Source organism: Dromiciops gliroides, chromosome 3 (genome assembly GCF_019393635.1).
Source record: "Dromiciops gliroides isolate mDroGli1 chromosome 3, mDroGli1.pri, whole genome shotgun sequence".
NCBI lineage: Eukaryota > Metazoa > Chordata > Mammalia > Microbiotheria > Microbiotheriidae > Dromiciops > Dromiciops gliroides.
The window spans coordinates 661,693,060-661,713,050 of record NC_057863.1 but is presented as its reverse complement, the minus strand read 5'-3'; the positions used below and the strand labels follow the sequence as shown (position 1 = coordinate 661,713,050).

The 19,991-nt window shown below is 45.6% G+C and overlaps 1 protein-coding gene across 4 annotated transcripts in view; it reads left to right on the top strand.

Moving 5' to 3' along the window:
* The window catches only part of LOC122747017 (E3 SUMO-protein ligase KIAA1586-like), a 58,361-nt gene that overhangs the window by 30,798 nt on the left and 7,572 nt on the right, over positions 1-19,991 (top strand). For 2 of the 4 annotated variants that reach the window (XM_043993210.1, XM_043993209.1), the window contains exons 1-3: positions 11,662-11,899; positions 18,656-18,726; positions 19,506-19,632. The exons of 1 other annotated variant lie outside the window; for it this stretch is intronic. In XM_043993210.1, coding sequence (XP_043849145.1) covers positions 11,710-11,899; positions 18,656-18,726; positions 19,506-19,632 — 388 coding nt within the window. In that variant the 5' untranslated portion in view covers positions 11,662-11,709. Of the gene's footprint in view, positions 1-11,661; positions 11,900-18,655; positions 18,727-19,505; positions 19,633-19,991 lie in introns of those variants that run through there. One more of the 4 variants, XM_043993211.1, reaches the window with a different exon arrangement.

Below are 19,991 nucleotides of genomic sequence, written 5' to 3'. Positions count from 1 at the left end.
TATTATATATGCACACACATACATATATACATAAATCCATCTATTTCCCCAGCTTTCTATAGCACCTTTACAAACTTGTTAATATGCTTAGGAATAAAAATAATCAACCACTTTAGAAAAACATGTCACATCCTTTCTGGAGCCCAGTTTTTTCAGACTAAACCTCCAAAGTTCCCTTCAGCTGTCTATGATTCTGTGAACCATGTATATACAATGATCTGTCTCTGAATAAAACACTTGTCTAGTCAAAAAAACCCAGGAGCCATCAAGATCTCAAAAAAGATAATGATGGACTTGGTTTAAAAAGATAATTGGGGTGTAGCTTAAAGGTACCAAAGATAATTAAATAAAATTAATATATATCCACATGATGAAATAACATGGAAGTAAATGAAGGAAAAATCAGACAGAGGCAACTAAGTGGTGCAGGGGATAGAGTGTTGGATCTGGGATCAGGAAGACCTGAATTCAAATTCAGCCTCAGACACTCACTAGATAGGGTAACAGACCCTTTTATCACCTTCAGGAATTGGTATTTCTAAGAGTGAGGCATAACATGAAAAAGGGCCCCTTCCCTTGGAGAGGGTTGCAGGAGCACAGTCTACATGGCTAACTTGGAAACTCTTTAGAAGAAGAAACCTAAACTAGGTACCTTAGAAGCTTTAATTCCAAGAGGAATGTAGAGACTAAAGGACAAAAGTGAATAGTTGCTGTCTGTAATTCTAGCTAGACTGTCTAAAAATATAATGAGTGGTCGCCAATAAATTAGAAGCTTTAGCAAGAATTTAGACTTTTAAGAATTTATTAAGGAGCATAAGAATTTGGTGAGGAGAGATAAAGAGGCCAAGGTGCCTTCATCTATCTATCTAAGGGAGCCAGCATTTCTGCTCCATTCCACATGAGGTCCCGTCAAAAGAGCCTGAGCCTCACCGCTTCTCCCTCCCAGAAGCCTCTCTCAAAAATGGAAACAGCCCATTTCCACACACACAACTCCAAGCTAATTGGCTGGTAGCTTTGATCGACAATACCCATGAGGAAACATCACTTCCTGATGCCAAGGAACTGACCTTCCAAGCCACGTGGTTTGTCCTCAGACTCTTCCTCATGGCAGAGCTTTCCTACAGTATCTCTCCAGCAGGGGGCATAACTCCAATTCTCACAAAAGTATAAGGGCTATGAATAAAGCATTAAAGTCTGGAATAGAAAGGGAAGATAAATAATGAAGAGAACAAGGGAAACAAATCCTTCTTAGAAAAAGGTGCAGGAAGCGACATTTAAAAATTAAAAGTCAAAGGAGAGGAAAGTAGAAAGTATCTTACTTGATTTCTTAACTGGAGAAGGAAAGGGGAGAAGGGAAGAAGTCAACTAGAGAGAAGCAAGCAAGAAAAGGGATCCAACTCTAACTCTAACCCAACTAAGGAAACTCTAAAACAAGGCAACAAATGGAAGAGGGATGGCTTTTCTGAGTCCCCAAGGATCATAACACAGGAGTTGTCCTTGTCTCCTCACTATCTCTCACACCTCACACCCAAGCTGTTGCCAAGACCTGTCAATTTTACCTTTGTTGCATACACTCCTTCTCTCCTCTAACATTGGCATCACTCTGGTGCTGACTCTCCTCGCCTCACACCTGGACCACAGCAATAGCCTGCCAGGGACAAGCCTCTCACCCCTTGACTCTATCCTCTACTCAAATGTCAAAGTGATCTTCCTAAAGTGTAGTTATGATTGTGTCACTCCTTACCAGGTCTGGTGGCTCCCCATCACCTCCAGGATCCAATACAAATTATTCTGTTTAATGTTCAAAGCCCTTCATAACCTGCCTCACCTTTCTAGTCTTCTGACACTTTAACTTACACACATACCAAGTGACCCTGGCCTCTCTGCCATTTCTTGAACAAAACACTCCATCTCCTGACTGGCCTTTTCACTGGCTGTTCCCCATGTTTCCCATGAGAGAGACTATTCTCCATAACCTCCATTTCCTGGCTTCATTTAAGGCCCAACTAAAATCCCACCTTCTAAAGGAAGTCTTTGTCAATCCCCCTTATTTTTAGTATCTTTCCTTTGGTGACAATTTTCAACTGATCCTGTACATCACTTATTTGTACATAGCTGTTTGCATGTTGTTGTCTCCCTCAGATTGTGAGTTCTTTGAGAGCAGAAATTGTCCTTTGCCTTTTTAAAAAATCTCCAGCACTTAACATAGTGCATGGCACATAGTAGATGCTTTAAAATGTTTGTTTACAGACTGATCCATTCAGACCTATCCACATCTAGCCACAAATGAATGAATGAATGAATAAGCAAACAAGAAAGAAGCTAAGGACCTGAATGGAATTTTAGAAGAGTTAGATAAAAGAGACCACTGGCTTTTTTTTTTTTAAGTATTTTATTATTTTCCAGTTACATGTAGAGATAGTTTTCAACATTTTTTTTTTTGGTTTTTTGGCAGGGCAATGGGGGTTAAGTGACTTACCCAGGGTCACACAGCTAGTAAGTGTCAAGTGTCTGAGGCCAGATTTGAACTCAGGTACTCCTGAATCCAGGGCTGGTGCTTTACCACTGTGCTATCTAGCTGCCCCCGACCACTGGCTTTTAATGGGAATAGAGAGGAATATATCTAAATATCTTGAGAGGAAGAGAGATATAAAGATATAAATATAGTATAGCTATAGATATATTTCTCAGCCGTGCATGGCATTTTTACAAAAATTGGCCATCTTTTAGGACATAAAACCACATAAACAGATGTAAAAAGGCAGTAATATTAAATATCTTTTCCTGACCACAATTCAATAATGATTACATTCAATAAAGGGCTACTGAAGGAGCAATTAGAGTTTAATGGAGATTAATGTAATCCTAAAGAATGGGTGGATCAAAGAACAAATCATAAAAGCAATAAATAATCTCATTAAAGTTATTAACAAGGAGACAACATACCAAAATGTTTGGGATACAGCCAAAATAGTCCTGAAGGGGAAATGAACATCAACACTTTTGTCAACAAAAGGGGGAGGGAGGGAGGATTGAGAAGATAAATAATTGGTTTGCAAAAAGAGAAATAAATAACTTGGAAAACTAAAAAATTAAACACCAAAATAGAAATCTTTAAAATTAAAGAGATTAACAAAAAGAAAAGCAAAGGAAAAAATCCACACATTGAATTAATAAATAAAACTAGGAGAGGCGGCTAGGTGGCCCAGTAGATAAAGCGCCAGCCCTGGAGTCAGGAGTACCTGAGTTCAAATTTGACCTCAGACACTTAACACTTACTAGCTGTGTGATGCTGGGCAAGTCACTTAACCCTAATTGCCTCTCCAAAAAAAAAAAATTATATATAAATAAACAAAACTAGGAGATGTTTTAATTTGGGAAACAATGACATAGATAAGATATTAGCTAATTTGATTTTTTTAAGGCCAGAAGGAAACCAAACTATTAGTATTAAAAATGAAAAAAGTGAATTCACCCAAAAAAAATTAAGAAATAAAGGAATTAGAAACTTTGAACAATTACATGAAAACAAACCTGATGACCTAAGTTAAATGGATATTTTCAAAACTCCCCCAGAAAATTGCTCAAATTAGCATAATGAGAAGTAGAGGACCTAACCCAACTACAGGGGGAAAAAGAAAGAAATTAAACTATATATGAACTCCCAAAGGGAAGGCAGGGAATCTGGGACCAGATGGACTTTGGGGGATTATTAGTTAAAATTTATTATACAATTTAAATCTACCTTTATATGACTAGAGATTATTTGAACCCAGAATATCATTCTGACTTCCAGAAATGCTGAGATAGCTTCAAGGAATTTGGGGTTCCAACAGGTCCTGGATCCACCCAAAACATCCTTGTTTGGGGTCCTCAATCCCAAGTCTTGTTTTGGGTCCACCCATGCTTGTATTTTGGGTTCCTTTAGTGTTTTGGCTTTGCCCAAATTTTATTCAAGCTTTTCATTTACCAATATCTATCTCAATCTACCTTGCTTTCAAGTTGTCCTCTTGGCAAAATCATTTAACTACATATATGTGGCTTGTGTGTGTGTACCCTTGTGTAAATACTATATAGTGTAGACCTTCCAGAGCCTGGATAAGAGGTAGGGAACTTCCTTTCTGGCTTGCTCTCCTCTACCAAATGAAGTAATACATTTCTTTCTAAAGCTATTTCAAATCTTGGGGTTTGTTCTTGCAAACATTTTAAAAGAAAATCCTATAAAACATCCAAAGAAAGTAACTCTAATATAAGCTATGTTAAAAGTATAAAAGGAGGGGCAGCTAGGTGGTGCAGTGGATAGAGTACTGGCCCTGGATTCAGGAGTACCTGAGTTCAAATCCGGCCTCAGACACTTGGCACTTACTAGCTGTGTGACCCTGGGCAAGTCACTTAACCCCAATTGCCTCACCAAAAAAAAAAATAATAAAAAGCATTATATAATTGTAAAGGACAAAAAAAATTTTCTGATTTGGATTTATTACAAAGTAATAGACTATGGCAAAGAATTGGAAATCAAGGGCTTGATGTTTAAAATCTAATGTGTGATCGCCTTACCTGCCCCCCAGTGTGAGGGGAGAGAACTAGCTAAGTTTACTGATAAATTTGGCTTTTAAGTATTTATTAAAGTATATTAAAAGTTAGTGAAGAGAGAGAGTGAACACAGGACTCTGAAAGAATGGGAAAATCTAGCTCATATCTGTGCGGGATAGACAGAGAGAAAACCCACCTTCACCTAGCAGCCCACGCTTCCAAAGAGAGTGAGTCCTTGCTGATTCTCCTGGAAGTCCCCTGTGGAACAGGAAGTACGGGAGTCCCCACACACAGCTCCAAGCTAACTGGCTGGTCCATTGATTGACATGACTTACAGGCAGTTTATGAATAGAGGTAACTTCTGGATGCCAGGCAGCTTCTGGTTGCTAGCCACATGCTTTCTCATCAGGGGAGTATCTCCCTGGTTCTCACAATGTCTTTCTCAGCAGGGGGTGACACCCTGATTCTCACAAGGGGATGCCCATCAATTGGGAAATGGCTGAACAAGTTGTGGTATATGAATATAATGGAATACTATTGTGCTATAAGAAATGATGAGCAGGCAGATTTCAGAAAAACCTGGAAAGACTTTAATGGACTGATGCTAAGTGAAGTAAGCAGAACCAGAACATTATATATAGTAACAGCAACACTGTGTGAGCAACTGTTATAGACTTAGCTCTTCTCAGCAATACAATGATCCAACACAATTCCAAAGGATGAATGATGGAAAATGCTCTACATATCCCAGAAAAAGAACTGTGGAATCTGAATGCAGATTAAACCATACTCTTTCTACTTTTTAATTTTTTTCTTTTTTTAGGTTTTTCCCTTTTGTTTTGATTCTTTTTTCACAACATGACTAATAGAGAACTATGTTTAATGTGACTGCACATGTAAAATCTATATCAGATTGCTTTCTGTCTTGGGGAGGGGGAAGGAAGGGAGGGAGGGAGGAAAAATTTGGAATTCAAAATCTCATAAAAACAAATGTTAAAAACTATCTTTACATATTACTGTAAAAAATTAAAATGCTATTAAGATTGAAAAAAGGAAAGACTACTTATAGTAAGCAAAAATTGAATATCACACCTAAAAATAATTACTATGGGGGCAGCTAGGTGGCGCAGTAGATAAAGCACCAGCCCTGGATTCAGGAGTACCTGAGTTCAAATCCAGCCTCAGACACTTGACACTTACTAGTTGTGTGACCCTGGGCAAGTCACTTAACCCCCATAGCCCTGCCCCCCCCCAAATTACTGAGGCTATGATTAAAAACATCATTAATGTCATTTAACATATTTTAGCAGGGTGGACTAAACTATTTTCTCTACGTACAAGGATTTCTTGAATATATGTATTGGTAGGTGCAAAGAGCATAATTTGTCAACATTTTGATGAATATGCATGCTTCTATCAATGTTAGGATCAGCATCCATAATTTCTTAACAACTTCTGCAGCTCAGAAGCTATCTTCAGTTTCTCTGAGAGTGAACTTCACTTGCACATTATTTGCTTCTCCATCTACATTATGGTCAAACACTTGTTTATCTAAGTAAAGGGCATCACTAGTCAATTCTTCCAAGTGTGAATTGAACAGTTTCCAAACATCATCATAGTTCCTTGGTTCATCAAAACTAAATTTTCTTCCAATGTTATTTCTTCCATAGTAGAGAGGAAACTTTAAAAATTGCTATTTGCACAGTATGGCAAAATGAGTATCCACACCCCTGCATTTTGCCTATAGTTATTTGTTGCCAAGCACGGTGAATATTTTTTATTATGTCTTTAATGTTATAATTCTTCCAGAAATCAGTTAAGGAAATTGCATCGTCACCTATAATTTTAGCAAATTTCTGTTTAAAAGGTGGTTTTTTTAAGTAATGGGACTTAAATGTTGCAAAAGTACCTTGATCCATGGGCTATGATAATAATTTTGTGTTTGGTAGTGAAAAGATATTTACATTCTTTTTTTTGTGGGGCAATGAGGGTTAAGTGACTTGCCCAAGGTCACACAGCTAGTAAGTGTCAAGTGTCTGAGGCTGGATTTGAACTCAGGTCCTCCTGAATCCAGGGCCAATGCCTTATCCACTGTGCCATCTAGCTGCCCCCCAGATGTTTACATTCTTACAATGAGCCAAGAGTAGTTGCATAACCTGAAGAATTATCTAAAATCAATAATGCTTTAAATGAAATCTTGTTGTCATTGCAATATTTTTTCAACAGATTTAGTCACCACTGCTTTCTTACATGACTGCTAAAGAATTGGAAGCAACTGATGGTTGTAGCCTCACAAAGCACAAAGATTTTGAGACTGAAAAGCAAGCATTAGTTTGCTTTTACTGCTTCCCAGTAAACGTGTTTGATGTACGGCTAGATGGTGCTATGGCTAGAGCGCTGGTCCTGAAGACAGGACAATTTGAGTTCAAACCTAGCCTCAGACACTACCTGTGTGACCCTTGGCAAGTCACTTAATCATGACTGCTTCCAAAAACAACAGCAGGAAAAAAAGTATCTGTTGTTTAGTCATTTTTCAGTCATGTCCAATGCTTAATGAACTATTTGAGATTTTCTTGGCAAAGATATTGGGATAGTTTGCCATTTCCTTCTCCAGCCCTTTTGACAGATGAGAAAACTGAGACAGGCCAGGTCTGAGTGTCTAAGGCCAGATTTGAACTCAGGAAGAAAGAGGAGTCTTCCTGACTCCAGGCCCAGCACTCTATCCACTGGGCCACCTAGCTGCCAACAAAGAAGTGTTAGGTGATCCTCAACCACTTTACGTCCAGATTAAGTTTTTTCTTTATTATAAATATAAATTCTGCAAGGCATTCTTTTGCAGAATAAATCATTTTCAGGGGCAGCTAGGTGGCGCAGTGGATAGAGCACCAGTCCTGGAGTCAGGAGTACCTGGGTTCAAATCCGGCCTCAGACACTTAACACTTACTAGCTGTGAGACCCTGGGCAAGTCACTTAACCCCAATTGCTTCACTAAAAAAAAAAAAAGAATAAATCATTTTCATCCACATTAAAATATATTGATCAAGATATCCACCTTCTTTGATTATTTTCTTCAAAACATCAGGATATTTAGCTGCTGTGTCCTCATCAGCACTGACTGCCTCCCTGATAATTTTAACATTATGCAACTTAACTCAAATTTTTAAACAATTGGACCCAGCAATGTTTGCAGTAAAAGCTTCGTTATATGACCTTACAGTGAATAGCCTGGATTAATTTCTTTAAATACTGACTTATTTGCTCTCCTTGCTGTCCAAGGGATTCTCAATAGTCTTCTCCAGCACCCCAATTCAAAAGCATCAATTCTTTAGCCCTCAAATTTCTCTTAAAGCCATACGTTGCTACTGGAAACACCAAAGCTTTGACCATACAGACTTTTGTCAGCAAGGTGATATCTCTGCTTTTTAGTATGCTCTCTAGATTTCCTTCCAAGGAGCAAGTGTCTCTTAATTTCATGGCTAAGGTTACCATCTGCAGTGATTTTTGTGCCCAAGACTATAAAATCTGACACTTCTCCCATTTCTTCTCCCTCTATTTGCCACCAAGTGATGGGACCAGTTGCCAAAATCTTCATTTTTTTTTTGATGTTAAACTTTCAGTCTCCTCTTTCATCCTCATACAGAGGCTCTTTAATTCATCTTCACTTGGGTGCCATCGTTGTGGTATCATCTGTATATGTGACGCTGTTGATATTTCTCCTGGCAACTTTAATTCTATTTTGTGATTCATCCAGCCTGGCATTTCATATATCATGTGCTCTGCACATAAGTTAAATAGTGACAATATACAGCCTTGCCATACTTTTTTTCTTAAACCAATTAATTGTTCCACGTTTGATTCTAACTGTTGCTTCTTGGCCCACAGACAGGTATCTCAGGAAACAAGTCAGATGATCTGGTCCTCCCATCAATCTGAGGACTTGCCACATTTTGTTGTAATCCACACCATCAGTGGCTGAAGGGTAGTCAATGAAGCAGAAGTACATATTTTTTCTGGAACTCCCTTGCTTTCTCCAAAATCCAACTAATATTTGCAATGTGGTCTCTAGTTCCTCTGCCTCTTTGAAGACCAGCCTGCTCTTCTGGTAATTCTTGGTCCACATACTGCAGAAGCTGAAGCATAACCTTGCTCAGTTCAGTAATCCGAACATTTCTTGACATTGGCCTTCTTTGGGATAACCACAATGGTGCAGTTACTGATTTAGAGTCAGACATTCTGGAGAATGAAGTCAAGTGGGCCTTAGGAAGCATTGCTAACAATAAGAGGAGGTGATAGGATTCCAGCTGCACTATTTAAAACCCTAAAAGATGTTGCACTCTGTTTGGAACTATACCCAAAGGGCTATAAAGCTGTGCATACCCTTTGACCCAGCAATACCACTTTTGGGTCTTTTTCCCAAAGAGATCATAAAAAAGGAAAAAGGACCCACATGTACAAAAATATTTATAGCTGTTCTTTTTGTGGTGGCAAAGAATTGGAAATTATGGGGTTGCCCATCCATTGGGGAATGGCTGAACAAGTTGTGATATATGAATGTAATGGAATTCTATTGTGCTGTAAGAAACGATAAGCAGGCAGATTTCAGAGAAACCTGGAAGGACTTGCATGAATTGATGCTGGGTGAGATGAGCAGAACCAGGAGAACATTGTACACAGTATCACCAACATTATGTGTTGATCAACTGTAATAGACTTGATTCTTCTCAGCAATACAAGATACAAGATAGTTCTGTAAGGGCCTAAAATTCTAGCTATGATGTCTAAAATCTAATGAGTGGTTGCCCCAAATTAGAAGCTTTAGCAGGAGTTTAGTCTTTTAAGTATTTATTAAAGAGCATAAGAAGCTAGTGATCAGAGAGAAAGAGACCAAGACATCTTTATCTACCTATCTAAGAGAGTCAGCATCTCTCCTCCAGCCAAGCCTTAGTCTGGGGCCCAAAAAGACCTCGCTCCTCCTTCCTCCTCCCAGAAGCCTCCTGTCTAACAGGAACCAGGGCCATACACACATACACACACAGCTCCAAGCTAATTGGCTGGTAACTTTGATTGACACAACTAGATGTAAGTTCCAAACGCCAGCAACTTCTGGACGCTCAAGTCACATGGTTTCTGAATCACATACTTTCTCCTCATGGGGGAGCTTCCCTGCAATATCTTCCTCATGTAAGGGCCAAATTTAGTATGGGGAGAGTTAATTGGGCAGTTTGCTGTAATATTGGGATTCAGAAGATAATGGGAGACCTCTAGATCCTGAGTTTCCTCTCTTCCGAACTGCCTTTTGTTTAGTTATTTCTCTCAGACTGATAAAAACGGAGATTAACAGCCTCTTTTCCAAAAACAAATCAGGTTTTATTAATGGGAACAAAATTTATAACACAAGTGAAGTTAATAGAGCCAGGGACAATGAGAAAGGGGATAGAGAAAGGGAAAAATATGACCCACTTCCCAGATGGTTAGAATCTAAATCTCTAGGGTAAAAAGGCCCCCAGATACCTTGAATAAGCTCTGCTCTCTCTAAACTTGCTTCCAGCTCACCCCCGCCCCCCAATCTGTAGTTCTAAGGAGAGTCAGCTGTGCAGTGTCTCCTGGTTTTGGTCCGAAGGTCAACCACCCCCAGCTCTTCTCTCTCCCTACCTTTCTTCCCCTTCCTGCCTCTCCCACAGGAAGGGAGGTTCTTAGCCATGCTGAGTCTCCAATTGGTTCAACACAGCCCCTGGGCTGTCCCCCTTATAATTTGGCCAGGCCCATGTGGGTGAGGGGGAACTCCTAGGTGGGGCTTAGGTATTTTATTGGATACTTTGATTCAATAAATGTTCTTTGCCTTATTCAGTCCCACCTAATATATGTGACAGATCTGATCAGAGTTCCTTTTGTTGGTTCTATAATCTCTTCAAGTACACACCCATCTTCTCTTAGGGTTTTTCAAGATTACATCTTTTCAGTCTGATCATAATGAAGCAAAGATGGGGTCATGGAAACCACAAATCACAATTAATTCCTTACACTCAACAGATTAGTAGCGCTCTAAATCTCACAGTTCCAAAGGACTCATCATGGAAAATGCTCTCCAAATCCAGAAAAAAAAAAAAAAGAACTGTGGAATATGGGTACAGATTGAAACATACTATTTCTTTTGTTTTTAGTGCTGTTTTTCTTTTTTGCTCTGATTCTTCTTTCACAGCAAGACTAATGCAGAAATATGTTTAATGTGATTGTACATATATAACCTATATCAGATCATTTGCTGTCTTGGGGAGGGGAGAGGGAGGGGAGGGAGAAAATTTTGAAACTAGAAATCTTATAAAAACAAATGTTGAAAACTAAAAAAGAAAATGCTGCACTCAATATGCCAACAAATTTAGAAAATTCAACAGTGGCCACTAGATTGGAAAAGATCGGTTTATGTCCCAGTCCTAAAGAAGTGCAATGTCAAGAATGGCAGGAACAGGACTAACCCTGTACCTGTTTTTACTCTACTGGAGGGAAATGTAGCTGGGGGGGGGGGGGGGGGGGAGACGGACACACCAGATGAGGCTCTGGGCACTGGGGACTCACCCAACAAGGGCACCGAGATGGGTAAATGTTTAACCACCAGCACTCCCCCACCCCCCCAAAAAAATAATTGTACCCATACACCTTCAAGTTCGAGCTGCATCCCCGACACTGAAAGCTCAGACAGCCAACTAAACAACCAGCCTGGCTCTGACTCCCAGCGTCCAAGACTGCTGCCCGTGAACGCTCAGCCTGAAGTGAAGCCTCTCGAGCTGGCTCCAGCACACCCCGACCAGCTCGGTCTGTGATTGGTGGGCCAGGAGAGACACCGAGGACTCTGATTGGGCAAGGCATCCTCGTGTGCGTCTGTGTGCTGTATGTGGCCGCCATTCCGGACCGCAGCTGGTGAGCCAGACGTGGGGGTTGGAGCGGGATGAGAGGGAAGATGGGAAGCGTAGGAGTCACGCACGGAGGCTGGGGCGGGGAAAGAGAGGGACCGAGCTGGAGGTGGAGGGCTGAGTGGGAGGGGGACGCCAAACAGAGACGGTGCTGGAGAAGCCACGGGTGCAGACTGAGCGTGCGCGGAGACACCCCCCCCCCTCCCCGCCCCGCAGCCAACCTAACCGTCAGAAACGTGGGCGGCCTCCGGAGGCGGTGGATCTGAGCATGCGCAGAGACGCATCAGCCAGGCTGACCATGAGAGCCACGGGGCATTTACCGAAGAGACTAAGCATGCGCAGAAGCTCTGCTGCTAGACCATCGGGAATGTGGGCGGCCACAGGAGGGGGTGAGACTGAGCATGCGCAGAGGCTCAGCAGCCTGACTGACCGCGAGGGACTTGGGTCAATTACTGAAGGTGGGGGCACTGAGCATGTGCACCACCCTCTGAAAGAAGGAGCCTGGGGTGGCGTGGGGGGGGGGGGGATTGAGGGGGGAGGACAGCCACTTGACTTAGGGAGGGGACGTGGGGCGGTTATGAGAGGGTGAAAGCGAGCATGCGTAGAGACTCCCCCGCCTGACTGACCATAAGGGAGAGGATGCCCGGCAACCACGAGGGAGGGGTTGAGACTGCGCGTGCGCAGAGGCTCTGCCTCCCACCGATGCCGACCACTGCCCGCTCTAGGCAGTCCCAGGAGTCCGTACGGAGTAGGGGGGGCGTCTCTTTTTTTCTTTGTACCCCCAGCATCCGGCACGTGGGAGGTGCTGGACAAAGACGCCCACTAAACGGCCCTGTGCTGCTGGACATTGTAATGGTACTTTGAGAACGGCCCTGCTTATTATATAGGATAGGAGCCTGTCTGTCCCCTGCTCAGGAAACGCCAGTGGCTCCCTATTACCCCCCCGGATCGAATACCGAACCGCGCCACCGCCTGGCCCCGTGCCCTTCTCTGCCCCCTCCAGGGCCTTTCCTGCCACGGGCCGTCCGGGCAAGCGGAGCAGGACATGGTAAATAGCGAGGCGCTGACCGTTAGGCTTTCGGGTCCGATGCTAGGCAGGAACTGTGGCGTCTGCCTGGGATCCCGGGGGGAGGGGGCTCCTGCCGGAGCCCCCCCTCCGAGAGAGTCACTCCTAGTGTGTGTGTGGGTGTGCGCACGCGCGCGCGCGCGAGACCGTGGGCTCAGGTGTGGGGTGGGTGGGTGTGTGGGCACACAGGAGTATGTGTCGGTAGCCCTGACTACCGCGCACGGAGCTATAGAAATAGGTGCTTGCGGATGGATGGATGGATGGATGGATGGGTGGGTGGGTGGAGGTCTCTGCACCCAGGGCGTGGGGTCTGGCCGGCATGGGGACTGAATCGGGGCCTGTCGGTGGCCGTGGAGCAGGACAAGGACAGACCCCGGGCCTGGCAGAGCAGATCTGCCACTCACTACACGGGTCCCCGGGTCCCAGATCCAATAGGAGTGGAAGAGGGCACCTGAGCCTGGGGGTGGTGTTGCAGGCTAAGGGATGGGGGGAGGGGGGCGTGGGGGAGGGAGATCACCAAATGAGATCGTTTGGGGGGAAGAGAAGGGGGCGCAGGACAGGGGAGGCCCCTGATGAAGGCAGCTGGGAGGAAGCAGGACAGAGGGTGGTCCCAAGAGCTGGAGGGAGAAGAAGATGCTGGACAGCGTGGGAGGTTGCAGAGGGGTCAGGAAGGAGCAGGCTGGGCAGTGGGCTGAGCCAAGCCAGCCCAGGGAAGAGAGCCGGAATGTTCTGCCCGCAGTCTAATGGGGCAGGGGGGCACAGCACTCTGTACATGACATAGACCAGGAGACAGGAAGGGATCGCTCAGGGTCGGTCCTCAAAGGGGGGGTGGGGTGGGGAGGGGCGCATCAACAGGCAATCACAACGTCGAGAGATGTATGTGAAAATCTTGTGATAACAAGAGAAATGAACATGCAGAACCTACAGAAGTTTACGTTTTTATAATAACGGCAAAGGAAGAGGGGATGCCAGGAAGGGGCATGACACGGGAGGGGAATGGCAAAGGTGGGGAAAAAGACAAGACCACGCCCCACAGGGAGGAGCAGGGTGATAGCAAAAGCCGAAGTCTTTGTCCTTGGGAAGTGCTAGACTCTGAAGATAGGAGGGTCAGCTTACCTGCAGAAGACCCAGCCTGGCACTGACGCCTGGCACCCACCTTGCCTCCCAAGGATGCCAAGGGAGTCCAGCTCAGGGTGCAACAACACATTAGGTCAGCTCAGGGGGAGCTTCATCCTGGATGAATTCATCCTGGATTCTTGGGCATGCTCTGAGTCTGGTGTTTCTGGAAAATATGACAACTCAAAAAGACGAGTTCAGGGGACCCCTTGTTGTTTGTCCTTCATTCCCAAAGAGGACCATGACCTCGGGTGATGTCATGACTTGCTGGGAATTGGATTTAAGTGAGGGAGAGGTGTGCAAAGTCACCAGCCTCACTCCTCCAGAGCTGTTAGGGTCCAGTGGCAAGATACATTATTATCAGGACGACTGGAGATGGTCCCAGATGTTTAAGGCAGTTGGGGTTGAGTAACTTGCCCAGGGTCACACAGCTCTTAAGTGTCTGAGGTGAGGTTTGAACTCAGGTCCTCCCAACTTCAGGGCCAGTGCTTTATCCACTGTACTGCCTAGCCGCCCCCGGGGCACAGAGAAATCCCTTAACATATCCCCCATTGGTCAGAGTGACCCCTGGGAATGTGGATGACCACAGAGAGTGCACTGGCTAAAACAGTACTGTGGATACTGCCTGGGACCAGAACCAGGAACCAGGCCCAGTCCAAGCCACAGTAAGAATGACTAAAATATCCTTAACAGGTTTGAGCCGGGCATGTTGGCCAACCAGCCCCAAGCTTCAGCTCTTCAGAAAGATGAGGTCAGTGGGGGTTCAGAAGTGAGGGAGGCTTGAAAGACTGGGCGGTCCAAAGCCTGCGCTCTTGCAGATGAGAGCCCCATGGCCCAGGAGTGGACCTTTGTTCTCACTCACCGAGATGCCACGGCCCTTGCCATGCAGGATCCCTAGAGGATCCTGAGCTCCTGCTGGGCCTAAGCTTAAACCATCTGGGCAGGGTAGTGTGGCTGTCAGTGCAGGAAGCTCATTCTCGGCAGCAGCCTGGGCCCACCGGGAATGAGGCCCCTGAGCTCGGGCCTAGGCCCTTCCTACTCAGAGGGAGGGTCTCCTCGGGGGGCAAGGTATCATCCTAGACCCCTCCGGCACTTAGCCTAGTGCCTGCACACACACAGTAGGTGCTTCACACATGCTTGTTGACCTGCCTCGATTCTCAGCAGTGTGTGGCCCCCACCCCTCTCTGGGTTACTGAGGGTGCTAGCAGGGAAGCCACATACAGAGAAGCCCCTCTCACAAAGCATCTCAGCAGCCAGTGAAGACTGGGAGCTCCTGGATAGGGAAGGCCCGTTAAAATGGTCTGGTATCCTTAGGATGCTGCTCATATTTTTCCTATCTCCATGCAGGCATTCATTAAGCACCTACTGTGTGCCAAGCACTTTATAATTACCTGACTTGACCCTCACAACAACCCCAGGAGGTAGATGCTATTAAGAGCCCCATTTTACAATTGAGGAAACTGAGGCAAGTTTACCTGGAGTCATAGGGCTAATGAGTGAAGTTAGATTTGCTCCCAGGCCAGGTGCTCTATCCACCAACCATCAGCTGCCTCTGAATAAAAAGAGTAAAAAGTAGATTTCAAAGGCTTGCTAGTATTTTACAAGCTTCAGTGAATAAATGCAACAAAATTTTCTTAAGCACCCACCTTGCACTAACCTCTTTTTGCCTCTGTTTCCTCAGTTGGGAATAATATAACAGCACCTGCCTTGCAGGGTTGTTGTGAGGGTCAAATGGGAAAGTGTTTGTAAAGGGCTCAGCATGGTGCTTGGTACGAAGCAGGTGCTGTATCCACGTTTATTCCGTCCCCTTCCCCTCCTCCTTCCAAAAGTCCTCCTTGGTGGCAGAGAAAACAGAAGCAAATCAATCAATTGACATTTCTTAAGCACCTACTGTGTGCCAGTGAGGAGCTTTTAGACAGTGAGGATGCCAGTGTGGTTAGAGGCCTCTGTTCCCCTACTGATAGCACTGGGTCACACTTTTATATTCATTTAGCATTACTGGCTCTTGCTTTCATATCTGTATTTAAATCCTCTCCTTTCCCAGAAAGGCGTATGCTATAACAGAGGAGATAAAAAAGAATGAGAGGAGAGAAAACAAGGAATTCGGCCCCAGTCCACAGTAATAAATGCAATGTTCCCCACCCCTAGTTCCCCTCCTCTGGTGTGCTAAGGGAAGAAGGGAGGGGGTGGTTGTTTTTTCCATCTCTTGGGGGCCAAGATTGGTCTTTATAACCACAAGTCTTTCCATTTCGTTTTGCCACTTAAATTTACGTTCTAATAAAGTTTGGTCCACTTTTAAATAACAGCTCGCCTTCACAGAGTGCCTACTGTGTGCTGTTCTGACCCCCATTTTACATTGTGCTCCTCGTTCTGCCCCCTTCACTTTCCTGCCCTTCTCTACATCCCTCATGGTCAGTCTTTCCTCTCTCCGAGTCACATGCTGGGATCCAGCTCTTCCCCAGTTGATGGACAAGTTTGGTTTCTGGCTCTTTTTTTCCACAAAAGGTGCTGCTTTTGTAATAAACATTTTTATGTATAGTTTTGGGTTCCAATTTTTATGCCTTTTTTTCTCCCTCCCCTCCCCCCTCCCTTTTGGCCTCTTTGGAATCTCTGGGTCAAACGGTAAGCAGTTTGGTTATGTCACTTTGTGTAATTCTAAACTTCTTTCCAGAAGGCTGGGAGAATTCACACCTCCCCTGGCAGTACTCACTCCCCTGATTTCCCACAGCCTCCCACTGGCATAGGCCAGTTCGGTCTTTTGCCATCTTTGCCACTTTGCTAGTTGTGCAGTAAAACTTCTGAATGGTGTTCATTTGCATTTGTCTCACTTGGAGTCATCTCAGTGCAACGAGTTCAATAAGTGAGAATGAGAAGCACATACTTATCAAAGTGCCTACTATATGCCAGGCTTGGGCTAGGTCCTGGAGAAGATACAAATACCAAAGAGATGATTAGGCTTCTCCTTTTACCATAAAGCTACAATCACCCACATCTTTTGGTATTGCTTTAAAAGAAGTATGTTGTTGTTGAGTCCAACTCTCCACTTAAAAGAAGAATTCCCTATTTGGCCAAAGAAGCTTGGCAGAAGTTAGGTTCTGACCACTGCCACATGCCACATTAAGGTCAAAATGGATGCATGACCTTAGTAGTGAAAGTCACACCCTAATAGGTTCAGAGCTACCAAACGAGGGTAATCACCGAAGCTAAAGTAGATGATTCTGATGACAAGAACAACACCAACTCAAGTAGGGTGAGAAGGGAAGTGGGTGATTGGGAGGGGGAAAGTCTTCACATCCAATATCCCTGATTAAAGCCATGGTATCCAGGATACATAGGGAACAAAATAAATATGTAACCCCAAAACAGTTCTTCAAAGCAAAAGGCAAATGAAGGAAAGAATGGTTCAAATGACTAGTGACTTACCCAGGGTCACACAGCTAGTAAGTGTCAAGTGTCTGAAGTCAAATTTGAACTCAGGTCCTCCTGAATCCAGGGCCAGTGCTTTATCCACTGCGCCCCCTAGCTGCCCTCAGATAAGTGGTCTTAAGAGAAAGGTAAACCCAAACCACCCTCAAGGTTGGTGCATGAATGAGGCCACCTCTATTAAGCTTTCCCTGAGTGCTAGGAATATAACTACACATAGGAGATAATCCCTGCTTTCAGAAAGCTTGCTTTTTTTGGCGGGGGGGGGGGGGGGGGGGGGGTGTCAATGACGGTTAAGTGACTTGCCCAGGGTCACACAGCTAATAAGTTTCAAGTGTCTGAGGCCAGATTTGAACTCAGGTCCTCCTGAATCCAGGGCTGGTGTTTTATGCACTGCGCCACCTAGCTGTCCCCTGGGAGCTTACTTTCTAATATGGGAAAGCCACGGCCTGGCCAGGGAGTTTAGTCTCTGGAAGCAAAGGCTGTTGAGTTGATTCATAGAGCAGCCTTGTCTTTTTCACATGCCACGGTCTCAATGATCGAATCATTGGCCCCTGAGCAAGATACAGAATAAATGAATGTTGGGGGATGGTGGGTGGTGACCTTGGCAGATGGCGAGATGGACCACTAGGGAGCACCGTGAACAAGGTGCCAGCTCTGGAGTCAAGAGGACCTGAGTTCAGATCTGGCTTCAGACACTTCCTAGCTGTGTGACCCTGGGCAAGATGCCCCGATTTCCTCATCTCTGTAATGAGCTAGAGGGGGAAATGTCAAACTAGTATCTTTGCCAGGAAAACCCCAGATGGGGTCATAAAGAGTCAGACACAACTAATCTACTAAACAACAAGATGGCCCAAGTGGATGGGGGAATGTGCCATGAATTCAGGTCTGGTCTGGGGGGGCTCAACTTAGTAGGCAAGGGGAATTGACACTCACTCCCTAATTGAGACAGCGCCACCTCAGGGTGGGAGATTCTGGACCCAGGGGTTAGATCTTTGGGGGTCAGTCCTCATGTGCTGTTCCCCTTGCGGAGAGGTGAGGTAGCCTCAGAGCTGATGGAAGGATGGTTCAGGGAAACGTGGCATAAGAGGGAGGATCTCTGATTTGGGGGATCACTTCAGAGAGATGCTGTTAATTTGTGGACAGATATAATAATAATAGCTAACATCCCTTTGGGAGTTAGAGATGCAGCACCCCCGCAATCTGGTAAATGTTTTTGGCCTTCCTTTCATATCAGAGAAGTCTGAATTTTTTCTTTTTCTTTTATAGGGTGTTTACAGTACTTTATTATAAAATTTAGGTTGTTTGGTCATCAGCTCTGTCATTTGCTGCAGAACGCCCCAAAATTCCCATTTAATTTCGATATATGAAACCACAATAGGGGAAGTGACCATGTGGAGGGGTAACAGTTTAGTGCCTCCTCAGAGCTGGGCACTGTGCTATGGACTTTACAATTCTTATCTGGAGGAAGGGAGGCGCTATTATTACCCCCAGGCTGCGTGGAGTGATGAGGACCCTGCTCTGGCCCCCCAGGACACAAAAGGGGCTGCGGTGCTGGCAGGACTGTGCTTGGGGGTCACGGGGCATGACTGGTGGTCTCTTCCCACAGCTGGCACTTCTCAAGACCCTGCCCTTCCTGAGGAAGGAATGACTTCTGGGCTGCTGACAGCCAGACTCCAGGTGAGTCAGCGTCCCCTCTCCCCTGCTCTTAGATGGTCTTGGCTCACCTCAGTCTGACCCACAGACCTGGCGCCTGCAGACTCTCCCCCGGAAGATTCTGGCCACACCAACGGGTGGCACAGTCACACAACCGGAGCCGTGAGCCCACGTGTCAGCCTTCGCAGTTGCGCCCAGTAAATCTCACTGTGTTAGAGTCAGCGCAGTTTACTGGCCAGGACCTGGTCAGCTCCAGCCCCCTCCTGTGTTCATGCTGCCCTCAACCTCAAATGCTGTGTGCCTTTTAAAGTAGAAGCTCTTGTGGAGTCCAGAGCTGACATCCAGGGTGTCACGCTGGCTCCCTTTGGGAATGCATGTGCAGGATCAAAACCGCACACCAGATGAGGCCCAGCATAAGGAGGACCCCAAGATCACCCTAAGGTAGAGCTGGGTGACCTGTCTGCCTGCTCTAATCCAGTCAGCATTTATTAAACACCTACTATGTGCCAGACACTGTGCACACACTTCATCAAAGAAAGCAGCCCCTGCCCTCAGGGCATTTACAGTCTAATGGGGAGACGGACCACAAAAAGAGGCAGGAAAGGGTGGCCTGCCTCACTGCCAGGGTCTGGGCCAGGGACTGGGGCTCTGGCCTGCCCCCACAGGCCTCCTTTGCTCACACACTGACTGTAGTCTGGACAGAGCCGGCTGGCACAGGTCCTCTGCCCAGTCTCTATGCCTGGCTTCTGCGGACAACGGGAGGGAGGGTCCCTGGTCAATCGGGAATGTGCTCGGTGTTTCAGCGTGCAGTGACGTTCAGGGATGTGGCCGTGCACTTCTCAGTGGAGGAGTGGAGACGCCTGAGCCCGGCCCAGAGGGACCTGTACCGAGAGGTGATGCTGGAGAACTACGAGAACCTGGTCTCTGTGGGTGAGGACGCTGCCCCGGGATTCACCATCTGTCCCATGCATTTCCACATTCTCCCTGCGGCCCTCCCTGGGCATCTGAGGGCCCCCTGAGGCTTTGCTTAGTGTGCAGACCTGTCCAGAATGTGTGCCCCTTGGGGCGCTGATCCCCTCCCACAGATGCCACTCAGGCCACAATTCTTAGCAGAGTTACAGGGCAAATGAAGAAAGGCCCTCCCCTCTTAGCAGGCCAGGCATCTGGGGAACCAATTTTCTTCCTGAGCCCAAACCAGACATGGGATCTGGACAGACTCCATCCCAGCCTGCCATTCAGAAGCCCTTTGTACTGGCCTCCTGCCTTCTGAGCAGGAAGCGGCTAGGGCT